The sequence below is a fragment of the Salminus brasiliensis genome, chromosome 2, assembly GCF_030463535.1.
Source record: "Salminus brasiliensis chromosome 2, fSalBra1.hap2, whole genome shotgun sequence".
Classification (NCBI taxonomy): Eukaryota; Metazoa; Chordata; class Actinopteri; order Characiformes; family Bryconidae; genus Salminus; species Salminus brasiliensis.
The window spans coordinates 26326051-26340067 of record NC_132879.1 but is presented as its reverse complement, the minus strand read 5'-3'; the positions used below and the strand labels follow the sequence as shown (position 1 = coordinate 26340067).

Here is a 14017-nt window from a genome sequence, read left to right as displayed (position 1 = left end):
AAGGTAAAGGATCCAGGAGGGGGTGCCTGCCAGATTTGAGTAGGTCAGTACCAAACTGGCCACTGTGAACCCCAGGGACCCAGTGTAATGGGCATATAAATGGGTTGATCATGCCTGAGTGATGGCCAGACAGCCGTGTCCAGGGAAGAGGCTAACACAGGCCATAACTCAGCCACACAGCAGCCAACAGCCTCATGAAGCTAATGCACCGACAGAAACACTCTCCAGGTGCAATTTGTAGGTTGTAAAAAGACAAATGTGAGGCTGCATACATCTGCTTTGCTCGACCTCACTTTAGACAGACTCGTAGGACATTGTTAGCGGAACAGTGATAATCCAGCTGTACAACCTCTGTGTACTTTGAGAATCTTGGAAATGTACATGTAGCTTTGCACTGAAGGTTGCATAAAATGAGCTATTACTTGTGAGCTACTACAGGTGTGTGGAGATGGTGCCTAGCTGCATGCAGGATTTTAACACATGGTTTACCTTTAAGATACAGAACTCTTTAATGCCATACTTTAGAGTGCATCCTGAAACTGCACACAGAGTGAATAGGTAGAATGAGTTTATTATGGAGATCTCCGCAATAATGTTGTGAATACACTTATTCGTTATTGCCATCACCACACTCTTAACAGTGGCCTTTGCCCAGGCCAAAAAGCATCTGTACAAAAAAAAGGAACAGTCCTTGAGGACTAGGGAGTGTTGAAGTGACTGGAAAGATGCATTGTCTCCAAAGGACAAGACCGAGAATACATCAGCTTTGACATGGCTGAACAGTGTTGAAGGACTGTATGAATGTCACTTATGCATAGAGTACTAGTTACATGCGCTGTCCAGTGACATTCGCTACACTGGAAACATACTCTGCGGTCAATGACCATTTTTTTTGTAACCACCTGTTCGTAGCTTTAAGTACAGTGCAACACAATGGCGCAGCTTTAAATGAAAACTTAATTTCCTCGAAACATCACGTCAGAGGTGAAACAGAAGGACATGATTATGCATTCAGAGCAGCTGCATTGCTATCTGAATCAATCTCACCCTCTCTGAGAAAGAGAGAGTGGGAGAGCACGCATTATCCGGCAGTGATTTGATTTTTTGCGACCATTTTATTCTTCAGGGAAGAGAAAAGAAAAAGCGGTACAGGTTGTGCATGTCAGAACAATCTCTGTGATCATATAAAGTCATCATAAATCCCAAACAGGAGATCAGCCAGCGCGTTATGAGGTGACGGTCGTGATTGAAAAAATGCCCTGCAGAGCATTGAAGGGTTTATATAGTCCAAAACCCATTACTGCTAGGCGAGTCGTCATTAAAGCAATCTCGATCTGAATAAACTTGATATGAATACACAATAAAACTCTTAAACAGGGGTCCTTATTTTCACCGCTGTCTTCTATAGTGGTTAATACGTATTTGAATGTGTTTATCAATATAACCCACATCGGTGAACTAACGGTGTATATAATCCCATATCGATGGTCATTTGGTTGCTGCCGCGCAAAGACTGCATCTCTGCAGAAAAGCAACTTTACAGGAGAAGGGAAAAAAGCCTTTCTTAACTTTCAGCGAAAGTCAATGTAAAAAGGTTTTATTCCATGTCCTTTTGAAGCATTTCTATTGGTCCATTCAATCATGAAATTTGGAAATAATGTAAACAACAACACCGATTCCAATTAGATAAAAAAAAAAAATAGAGTGATACAAAGTACAAACTATTTTTATACTGAAAAATGCAGCTGAAGACTAGGGGTGCAACGACTAATGATGATCGACTAAAACTGACTATCAAATTAGCTGGCTACTAATTTAATTTAATAATTCATTAGTTAGTGATGTCATGATATGTGTATCTCATGCTAACTAGGAACCGAACCAAAGTTGATTTATAACTGTGTGGAATACAGTTTTGCTGCCACTGATACTTCTTACAGTAATAATTCCCTCAATCTGGGCGCAGAGCTGCACTGAACATGAACAGAACATATGGAGCCATAAGGCGAGGAGAGGAGAGCAGAGTTCTATTAGTGTGAAGCAAGGGAGTCACATATGGACGTATACGGAGTGTTAAAAGGGGAAATCTTAAAGTAAGGCAACCCATAGATGTTATAATTGAGGTCACTGGTTGAAATATGAATGGGAGTTCTCATAAAGCTCAACGTGGCCACACATAAAGTCCCGCCTTTTAACAAAAAGAGCCAATCAGCTTGCTGGTTATGCAGCACACGGAGGAGAGTTAACGTGCCTCCAGCCAGACCATGTCAAAATAAAAGGCACTAATATAAATGAAGCAGCACAAAATACTTTCAAACTAAAAGTTTGAAAAAATATTGTCTCACATTTGTCTCTCTTTTGTCTTTTTTGCTGATCTGAAAAAAAATGATGGGAAAACTGATGTATTTTGTTGTTTTGTGCATGTATTTTACATGATGCTGCCGCTTTGCACATGCTTGGTTTTAAGTTTTTTTTATCTTTAATATAATTTATTTAATATAATAATAATATATATAAATATATTTAATATAATAATATTTAATATAGTGAATATTTGAATAAGTATCCATTTTTGTCTTTTTGTCATTTTTAGTTAGCAAATATCTAAAACAGCCTCAAGCTAAATTTAAAAGCTGATAGCAACATTAGAGTTATTTGGCAGTTGAGCGATTCATAATAACTAATTATTAATTTCAATAATCGATATATTACTTGACTAATATAGCCATTTGTTCCAGCCCTATTGAAGACTGCGTGCCCAAGGACTTAGGACTGTCTAGTCTTGTCCAGGTGTGCCATTGGCAGTTAGATGAAGACACTGTTCTTATAGTGGACCCCTCTGTCTGTGTGTGATAGGCCGGTATCTGCGTCTGAAGATGTTCCGTGAGGACCATGGCTCCTGGATGACGATGTTCTTCAGCACCATCCTCTTTCTCTTCATCTTCTCTCACATCTACAACCTCTTGCTCCTCATGACTGGAGGCATGGGGTAAGATTTTATCTCTGTGTTCCCATCATTTCTTCTAGATCTTCTAGTGGATGGTCTGTTTCATAGTACACTCAGTTTGTGTGTGCTTCACAATGAATGATGCACCAACGGCCCTGACTGAATTCCACCTACATGTCCTCTACTGATCAAAAGCTTGGAATCACTTGTCATATTAGATAACCCTTTAAAAACAAAGGGTGTTCTCATGAGTTTTCATTAATATTTCAAGTAATTTTGAAATGCAAATAAATTATATAAAATGATGAACAATCGTGTAAGTTGTCTGAACATCATTCTCATCATTAATTGCCTTTAATTTCATTTTTATTTTATCCTTTTTTTTTATACATTTTTCCATTTAGAATTAGCCAGTAGCTAGGAATATGCTACCAGTGCTGGGAGGGTGAAAGCTAGCATGTGCTTCCTCTGGTTCACATTAAGAGACACCACATCTTTCCGAAGTGCTGCTAACATTGTGTGTCATTGGAGAACGTCAGGTGCTAGTTCTGTTAGCATTCTGCTGGCATTTGACTAGTTCTCTGAGACTTCTCTGACCATGGATGGCTGTGGTATCACTGGAGATTAAACTGGCACTCTCCCAATGATAGGACCAGCACCGGCTGCGCCAATCATCTGCATCTATCATTCTTTCACAAAAATTCCTCTTCTTTGTTATCTCTTATGCTTTGTTGCATGTAAGATTAGCTTTACCTAGATTGGTGATATTGAAAAGTTAGTCCTCAGGCCCAATATGAATATTCATAGTGATGGACAAAAACATGGAACTATGGAACATCTGGTTTGAGAATATCTTGCGTAGAGCTAGGATTAGCGATCAGTATAACTGGAAACGAGGTTGTTGCTGTTACTCAAAACACCTGTCATTTCCCTTGGGTCAGTAGGCTAAAATCTTTAGTCCTTTACTCTGATTACCAGTGTCTGCAGTCAGTGATTTGGTAATAGTGGTTGTTTCTCTTGGCGTTTGCATGGTTGTCAGGATTGTGTTGTATGGACGAATTCTCTCAAGTCATCTATTAACTGAGGGCACTCATCTCCTAAGAATTGTAACAGCCATTTTTGTCCATCATGAAACAAGATGGATGCCCCTCTTAGGACCTGTCTCTATTTTAGCCTCGGTTTCACGCTGATGTCTCCGGTTTCTGACGCGGCTCAGCTGAAGAGAAAGTATCATTTCTCTCTGAGATTGAGTGTGTTTGTGTGAGTGTTATGGCCACAATACATCTCTTCAAGGTTACTCTCGCTTGACAGGAAACACACCAGTCATTTATGTCCGCAAGGTCTGATAGCCGTGCCTTTATTGTTTCTTATTATAAACTACTCTCAGAACCTTGATGACTGAGTATTTTCAGATCATTTCTGTATTGTTTGATTTTATTAAATTATTCTTTGCCACAGTAGTTAAAGGTGTCCTAGAATGCATTTGTTCAGTATTTTAAGTAGGTTTCTGTTGTACAAATATGTGTATGTGACTATGGTTGGTGTGAAAATGCTCAGATGTGGTTTTGCTAGCGTATTTACAACCTGTAAATAGTCATTTTTGTAGTTATACCTGAGTCTTAACAGATTGTGTTGCTGTCCTCTTTGGGTCCTCTAGGCACACTTAGCAAGTCGGGTTAGCAAGGCCCTTCTCCCTTCTCCGGTTGGCCTAGCATGAGCTTACCATTTTGTTTAGCCTAGGATAACTTACACTAGTGTCTTCAGTGTGTATAGATTTTGGAGGAGTCAAGGTCTTGGTTTTGGAATTGGCTCGTTTTACACCCGTTATGCTATCCTATATAATCCTATTTATCTAATATATATTTAATATATTGAACTCTCATTTTTCCACCATGCAAAGCCAAACACACTTTTCCTATATCTTATGTCTTATTATAAATAAAACCATGTGTTGCTAATGTCCAATACTTGTCTAGCTCAAATAACTGATGTGTAAATGTATGCATTACACAACTTTTTCCTTCTTCCGCCACCTTCTTCCAAGATGGCGCCGCGGAGGTGGCAGCCTGTTGCAGCAGCTCCTGCTCACTTCTGAGCTTTTTCTAACTTTTTTCCAATTTAGAAGTTTTTAAGTTAAGTTTCTTTGGTAGTTTAGTCCTTTAGCGACAGACTGCTTCACCCCAAGTGTGTGAAGGAGCGGTATCGCAGGTCATTCCTTCCTGCTGCCGTCAGACTACACAACCAACACTGCTCCCAGCGGACCACATACACACACACTTAACTACACACACATGTTCATGTTCAGGGAATACTATGTGCAATATCCCACCCCCATGTGCAATTAAGAGTCTTTTGCTGTAGATAATATTGTTTATTGCTTTTTTAATTCTTATTTATATTGTGTATATAGTGTAAATTATTTATCCAAATTTTTGTAACTGAGTGTCCTGCTATCCCTTTCTGCTGTTACACTGTGAATTTCCCCACTGCGGGACTAATAAAGGACTTATCTTATCTTATCTTATCTTATCTTTTATGACTGCTGTGTTGGTTTTCAGTGAAGAAGATGGATGTTGACGTTTCCCTTCTGTCATCCGAGCCCATCTGTTCTGTTTCTTTAGGAATTGTTGAGGTTGGATTAGAGTGGGCTAGCTTCATATAGCAAATTGGAAGCTTGTTTGTTCACTCTGGCCAGGAAATGCTGGTGTTGTGGAGCAGTCTTTGGGTCATTTACTATGGGTTGTTGAGGGCATGCTCGTACGGTCGGCTCGTTTCTCACACGCTCTCTGCCATGACGGAGACATCCATCTAAGCTACATGCTCTGATTGGTTGAGATATAGGAAACGCATCACTGAATGTCATTAGTCAATGAAGACTTGACCTATAAATGCATAATGAAATGCGAGGGCCAGTTGCTTCAGTTTTCAAAGCTCTTGCCAGTATTCAGATTTTCCTACATTATCGAAGTAGTGTATAGATGTAGTGGCAGCTTGCGGTCTTTTAGAAGGGCTTGATTAAATTTGGCCTGTCTGCCATTAAAGCCATTGTTTCATGTCCCTTTTGATACAATACACAGCTGAATAATTTGCTACACATCACTAGTGCCAATAGGTGGCGCTGTGGCACAGCAGGTAAATCTACTGGACCACAGGGGGAGCATCCTCTGCCGTGCCACTCTTCTGAACCTCTCCCTCCTTCTCACCTCTCTCCCCCTCGCTCGCCCTTTTTTTTTTTTTTTTTCCTCCCTCTCTCTTTCCATCTACTTTCTTGCCCGTCCTGTCAGGGTCTCAGTGAGGACTTTTTACTCTGTCATGAGAAATTAGTGTTTACACCTGTGTAGACAGTGGACATGTAGGGAGCTCAGCGTGTTTACTGCAGGAGGCCTGCTGCAAACAGGGCGCTACACAAGCAGGAGAGAAAGAGGGAGAGAAAGAGAGACTTTTGAATACCTTTCCTGGCAGAACAGCGTCCACATTCTTAATAATTCATTTCTTAAAAGAAACCCCTATCCAAAACACGTTCGAAAAATATGTATTATTGCTTGTGCTTTAGTAGCAGAATTATTTATAGTTGGGATTGAAATTTATTATCTTCTAGCACCAAACTGCTATTACAAATGGTAATCTGTTGACTTCTTATTGGCATATTTTTCCTGGGCTGCTACAATATTCAGCATAATCATCCCTACTTCAGTGTAGGCTATCTGTCAACACCTCTCCAGAGCCCCTAAGAGAAAGAAAGCTGTCTAATAAGACATGAGAGGAAGAGAAAGGGGAATGGTGGACCTGTGAGAAAACAGCAACAACAACGACAACCAGACATGATGAAGAGAGGGAACCGTTCCAGTTCTAATGATGCAGAGTGCTTTAGATGTATGTCCAAGTATTTCCCAGGTTGTTCCAGTGTTTCCCATTCCAGTATGTGATGCTGATAACTGAGTAAACCATATTTTTTTTTATTCTGGGTCCACTTGAACCATAAAGGTGCTCCAAAGGGTTATTTAAGCGATGCTGCAGTAGAGCCGTTTTTTAAAAAAGAGAGGTATGTGTGTTTTCAAGGTTTGATGAAATCAATGCAAAGCCTTTTTACCAATCTAAAGCCTATTTACACTCACATCCCTTTTAAAAAATTGTTCTTTATGGAACCAAAAATGGTTCTTCTGTGGCATCGCTCAAAGAACCCTTTGAAGCGCCTTTATTTTTAAAAGTGTAGCTTTTTAAAAATGTTCCCTTTAAAGCTAGCAGAACCCACAATTTCACACAGTGTGTTTGTGTTGATTTACATAGCTTTTGTCTCCTTTTTTTTGTCTGTCTGGTGTTTCTGTAGGTGTGTTTTTCTCTGTGAAGTCGAACTTCTTTTGTCTGGCTGTGTGCCTTTCCTCATTGTGTAGTGCGCGTGTGGGGCTTTGTTTCATTTTCACTCTTTACGCTTGCACATCTCTGTGTCTGAGTTTGTGGATGCCCCTCCTTCTCTAGCACTTTCTAGGTGTGTGTGTGTGTGTGTGTATGTGTGTGTGTTTCTGTCTTCCCGTTGCACCTTTCCTCATGAGCTGTCTGTCTCACCTGTCTGTCTTTCTGTTCCGACAGCATCTGTTGCCTCTCATCTCATCTCATTGATATTCTTTTATTCTCTGTGACCTTCCTGCCTGCAGGGGGCCTTACACCCAACACCCCTCCACCAATTGCACAGAAATCACATTTAAGCAACAAACGCGGTGCATGCGTCCTTGCGCTTCCTCTCCTATTGAATAAGTCATGTTAGCACTGCACGCTGAATTAGATTTTTAAGGTGTGCTGGTTGGATTTGTTATGCTGGAGTGGCATTAAGAGACTACAGTTAAATCCCTACTGCCCTTAAATGGCACTCAAGTCGTTTAGATAGGGCTGGGTGATATTGATAAAATGCCTTTTTTTTTCAAATGTATGACAATGTTAATATGACTTTGATATGTTAATTAGACGCTTCTTTCTGGTATGGCAAACCTTACAAACCTAAGGGAGGAGCCTTACATAGTATTATAGATGTGAACTGGATGGAGAGCACATTTCCAGAAAGGAAACATAGTATTCATTAGGTTTTATGAGTTTTAGCATTTTCTCTAAAGTGCTAATAGACAGTCAGGTCATGGATACCCTGGGTAAAATTGACCAAATGGAATGAATTAAAAAGCTTAACTGCTTTGGTTTGCAGAGGCAATTGAGGAGAAGTGACTGTTTTATCTGTTCTGTGTTCTGGATGTAATGATAATTACCTTGAACATATTTCTATAAAAATATTTTTTAAATATTGTTAGTTAAATGGCTACATATAAATCACTCAGCCCTACCTTTACTACAATAAGTATAGAGGACTTTTTTTAAAGTTTGCCCTCTCATGAAAAAAAAACCTAACAGAGCTCAGTTGAACACTTGCATTAGCCTAAGGTGGCCTTAATAGCTGGCAAATTGTTCCTGAGGCATGATTAAATCTGAGAAAAAGCAAGTCTGTCACTGAAATAATGTCTTTTCACGCCATTGATGAAGACTTACACCCTGCACATTCAAGATAATGCTGGGGTCTTTAGTGTCTAGACCGAGTAGCGGCTGAATGACTGATCTAGCACGCATAGCTGTGCCGGGGCTGTCACACAACAGCCTAGTGCGACTCCTGATTGGAGGCAGAGCACAATCACAGGATGGAAACCTGCACTTGTTGGCTGGTTCCATCTCTGTCCTCTTTGCTTGCTCACTCAGTTAGATCAGGGGGCCAAGCACAAAGAGGAGGTGGAGCGAGAAAGAGAGAAAGGGACGAGCAGACCCACTTCTTTTTCCCTCATCATGACATCTTAAGGCGTCCATTATGGGCATAAATCATTTGCTAATTAAGCTGTGTTATTTAATTAAGAACGGCCGGTGCATGGAGATGTCATTAATCACGCCCGATTTAGAGCCACGCAGCTTCTGCAACTGGCGGAGGGAGGGATCTGCAGGGACCCTGTGACACATCTGCAGAGAGGGGAGGGGGGGGGGAGTGACAGAGAGGAGGATAAACGAAGGTGGGAGAGGAAGGGGAGCGAGAGAGGAAGCTTGATTGAGAGGGGTGTGAGTGATGGAGAGAAGGAGATGATAAGGAGGGGGATGATAAAGAAAGGGGAGGAGAAAATGCAAAGAAAAGAGAATGAGAGGGGAGAGGGGGGAGAGAGGGAGACTGGGAGTGTGGCTTATTTCACACCCTCTCTTTTCATCCAGAGAGGATGAGGCCAGGAAACACTGGAAGGTACTGATGTGGTAGTTTGCCGAATGCAAGCGAACCCGTTTTAATGACACATCACAAGTAACTTAATTTGGTCAGTGCAGGCCCATCTGAAGCAATGTCACTTTATTGGATCCCCAGGGCATTTTCACTATGTTGCAGTAATAGTGGGATTCTTTTTCACAATAAGCAATAGGTGGTGTCTCTGGTGGGGTGTTTGGCATTGAGGTGACAAAAAAAGATGAGACAGTCTATGGGAGTTAAACTTTATTAACAGTTGAAAAAAAAGAGTGCATGTTTTTGTTTTTTGTTTTTTTATCGTATGAGGATGCTACAGCAGCCAGAAGAGTGCCGTTTTGCTGAGTTTCTTCTGTTGAGATGCTTTGCCAGGCCGGTTGCTGTTTGTTGGTGGGTCTGCTGTAGATGCATCTTCAGTAAAAGTGAAAAAGCAAGCTCAATTAGGTTGAGGTCAGCTAACTGATCGGCCATTTAAGATTCCATTTCAGGAAGAAGCTCTCTGGGTTGCTTTCGCAGTATGATTTTGATGATTATTCATCTGTGCTGTGAAGCGCTGTCCTATTAGTTTGGTGCCATTTGACTGAATCAGAGTGGAAAGTGTAGTTCTACACACTTTAGAATTCATCCTGCTACTTCTATCAACAGTCACTATCAACAATAATCGCCAGTAAACCAGTTCTACTGGCAGCCATTAATGCCATGTTTGACAGATCATGTGGTATGCTTTGGATCATGAGCCCTTTCTTTTTTCCATCTTCCCATCGTTCTAATAAAAGTTAACCTTTCCCATCTTTAATACTGTTAATACTGTCCAAAGAATCGTGTTCCAGAACTGAGCAGGTTTTATTAGAGGTTTTTAGAAAAGTCTAATTTGGGTGTTCTTAAGTCCTAACATTTGGTTTGCATCTTGAGGTGACTCTTCTGTGTTTATATTCATGAAGACGTCTGACGATGACGACCTCTTCAAGCGCGTTCTTGACGTGACTAAAATCTTGACGTGACTAAAATCAACACCAAACCTTTTATCTCCTAAAATTGTCATAGCACAATGAGAGAACACTCCAACCTTGTAGTAAAGCTTGTAAGTCTTCATTCCCATCTTAATTGGTCAATGTAAAATCCATTGAGGTGATGTACAGAGGCAAAATTACAAAAAATGTTACTGTCCAAATACTTTTGAATCTTTTTTGATGTGTTTTGCTAAATGGTTTCCTGCTCATGTGCTCATGTGTTTCTTTTTAATTAAAATACATCAGTTAATCCAATTTGTTAAATGCTGTTAAAAATGAGTACACTAATGTTTGTTATCTAGAAAATTCACACACTCTGCAGTGCTACCAATTGTCCTCTCGGATCCCGACTGCAGAGCATAGACACAATCGTGGACTGCTGTGGCACTCAGGAGCATCTGCTTAACCTGTTTAATAAAGCATGCAGTTTTTTTTTTGGGATACCCTCAATTAGAGGTGGGTAATATGACAGTATTTTATCATTTTTTATGATGAATGTTCTTGTCTTTATTAAGCAATATGCTTTTCTGAGAGTATTGCGGCTAATAGCAGTATCTAAAGAAAACACTGACCAACTGCCTGTTTCGTTACAAAGAGCACAGTTAGTCCTGTTTAATTGGATGCAGTACAGCAAACTTTGAATAATAAGGCTTATTATAGCGGTTTTAAAGACTCATATTTTACATATTTTTACAATACATATTCATGTTCATATCATTTTTGCCATATCGCCCACCCCTGCCCACTGTAGTCAGAAAATATTAGCGTGACATAATTCATCATTAGAACAAATTAACATGGACCTGTCTCCCGCCCATATGCACTCACAATACTGTATGTAGCAGTATAATTGCTGTACTATCATTTTGCTCTTAGCTGGCAGCTCTAATGGGTACCGATCACAGTGTTCTTTCTGTCCTGTCTGTTTTCCTTAAACATCTGTACGTCTTTGAGGACTTGTTAGTGGCTGATCTGGCAGCACTGTGAAGAGAGAGAGGGAGAAAGAGAGAGAGCGAGAGAGTGCAGTATGGCTCATAGTTTGAAAACAACCTCCTGCAGTTCAGAATCTGCCTGTGAGCTTCTTTCCAAACCTTATAAACACAGTCGTAACAAGGGCCTACCCGAACATACAAACACATGCGCACACACACACACACACACACACACACACATAGTGTCTGGGTCTCTAGATAAATATCAAATTGATGGCAGCAAGGTTACAGAGGGTGACGTCTGTAAGCTGTGGTGTTGAGACCTCACCACAGGATCAATACAGAGAGAGAGAGAGAGAGTGAGAGAGCGAGAGAGAGAGAGAGGGGGAATAAACCATGTTTTGTCTGCAGTTTATCTCGCTGTATGAGGAGGCCAGGAGGGCAAACCAGGGCAGATATAACAAGGTCACTAGTGCCCTGAACTGCTGAGCTAGAAGCATCTTGACCTCTATATAATATATAGGCATCTTGAGTCTTGAGTCTATATAATTGAAGACTCTGCATGATGGATGTGGTGTTTGTGCTCCCAGTCCCAGTGAGCTGGACTTAATGTTATTTAACCCTAAGAGGTCGCATTTAGTACCATGACAAAAGCAGGGTGTAATCTGATATTAAGGAATTCTCTTTCTATCAGTAGCACATTTGTGTGTGTGTGAGTAGAGCAGGAGATTATGATTTTGAGGTTGATGAAAGGTATGTACAGCTGTATGTACACTGATTTCCATTTACAGTAGCACCTGTAAAGAGATAAGATATGTTAGGCAGCATGTGATCAGTCAGCAGTAAGAATGGTAAAGCTGAAGGATCCGAGCCACTCTGAAAAGAGGCAAATTGTAATGGCCAGATGACTGGATCAGAACATCTCCAAAACATCAGGCAGGTCATGTGGGGTGTTCCTGGTATGCAGTGGTCGGTGCCTACCAAAAGAAAGGACAACCAATTGAACTGTAGAACTGGCAACAGGATCATGGATACCCAAGGGTCATTTATGTGTGTAAGAAGCGAAGGGTAGATCATCTGGTTAGGTCTCACAAAAGAGTTGACTTTACTACATTAATGCTGACTGTGACTTGGGGAGTCTATGCCTTGATGGGTCAGATTTGTTTTGGTGCCATAAGGAGGAGCTACACAATATTAGGCAGGTGGTTATTATAGCTTTATAACTAGCTTTATATTATAGCTTTATAAATGATAAATGATATCATATGTATATTGCAAAACAACAATGCAATGCACATGGGAGGGTGAAGACCGACTCACTCCTCCTCCGGCATATATATATATATATATATATATATATATATATATATATACACAGTATAAACCCTTTGGAATTGTAAGATTTTCTGCATTAATTTGTCATAAAATGTGATCTGATCCTCATCCAAGTCAAGCGTATTGACAAATATAATGTACTTAAATAACACAAAATAATTCTGATCATTCATGTCTTCATTGAGAACAACCATTAAAACTTTATAGTGCTAGTGAATAATAATGTGAACCCTTTAGTTAGTTAATGATCTCAAAAAAAGCTAATTGGAGTCAAGTGTTAGCATACCTGGAGTCTTCTTAAGAAAATGGGTTTGGAGGTGTGGACTTGACCTACTTTGACTGATAAACGCTTAACCTTTTTGTGCTCTACACAAGAATAATACGCGTATGTAAGCCATACCTTGCAAAAAAGAGCTTTCAGAGGATCTACCATCTAAAATTGTTGATTTACATGAGGCTGGACAGGGTTGCACAGTGATTTCAAAGGCTTCAGAATTCACCAGTCTACAGTCAGGCATTGTCTCTACAAATGGAGACAATTTGGGACTGTGGCTACTCTGCCAAGAAGTGAGTGCCCATGAACATTTCAAAGGGTTCACAGACCTTTTCTTGGCACTGTGTGTATATATATATATATTTTTAGTCAAACTATCACAGTATTAAAAACATAGCATTAAATGCATAAAATATGAGTAAAATAAATGTTTACTTTTTATGCAGTCAGAACATTGGGATCTGAAGACTATCTAGCAGTCAGGGTTAAAACACAACACAAAATGAACCACTGTCTGCCACCAATTATTAAATATAAACTGTTCATAAAAAAAACAATGCTGTGGTTTTTGAGAATCAGTATTTTCAATATTTTCTTACACCAGGATTTTCTGAACCAGGACCATGAAAATAAGTGGTATGTGATATGGCAGCAGTTTGAGGCATATTATAAAGAAATCAGAGTTAAATTAGAAGTTATGAATGTTTTATATGTGAAATTAGGATGTTAAAGTAGAACACAGAATCTAAACTAAATTTGTTAAACTTGGTACTGGTAGACTGGAACAGTCATTCAGATCATTTTAAGGGGAGGCAGAGCTTTCATAATTTATTTACATGTCAACAGTAATGATGACTACAATTATCAATAGTGCTCTATTGGCCAGTTTAGTTTTTTCAGCACCACAGAGAGAGAAGCCGGGCCATTTTGTTTGAGAATTTCTTGGACAAACAAACGAAATCAAACATATTAATTAATGTGTATAATATCATACAATAATCTTTTTAACACAGTGACTGTGTATGTCCTTTGATGTAGTACAGAAACAGGATAACATGGATTTGCCAATGTTGTGAGTTTCTTGGTTTATGCTGTTGATTGATGTAGTTTGGATTTTGTGGCGTTTTATTAAGGTATCCTGTTAGATATGATGTGGGGATCAGAGTAACATTTAATTTGGGGGAAAATAGTATTGCTATGCAAATAAGCTGTGCCACAAATCCTACTTTTTGATACTTCAGTGTGCTTTGTTTCAGTCTTCGTATAGAT

At 39.8% G+C, this 14017-nt stretch overlaps 2 protein-coding genes across 3 annotated transcripts in view; both read left to right on the top strand.

The window, feature by feature from the left end:
- Positions 1 to 14017, top strand: part of LOC140548993 (small ribosomal subunit protein eS17) — a 351034-nt gene that overhangs the window by 142537 nt on the left and 194480 nt on the right. The window lies entirely within an intron of this gene.
- Positions 1 to 14017, top strand: part of tmem117 (transmembrane protein 117) — a 66099-nt gene that overhangs the window by 30071 nt on the left and 22011 nt on the right. For both annotated transcript variants that reach the window (XM_072673755.1, XM_072673754.1), the window contains exon 3: positions 2857 to 2989. In XM_072673755.1, coding sequence (XP_072529856.1) covers positions 2857 to 2989 — 133 coding nt within the window. The remainder of the gene's footprint in view (positions 1 to 2856; positions 2990 to 14017) is intronic.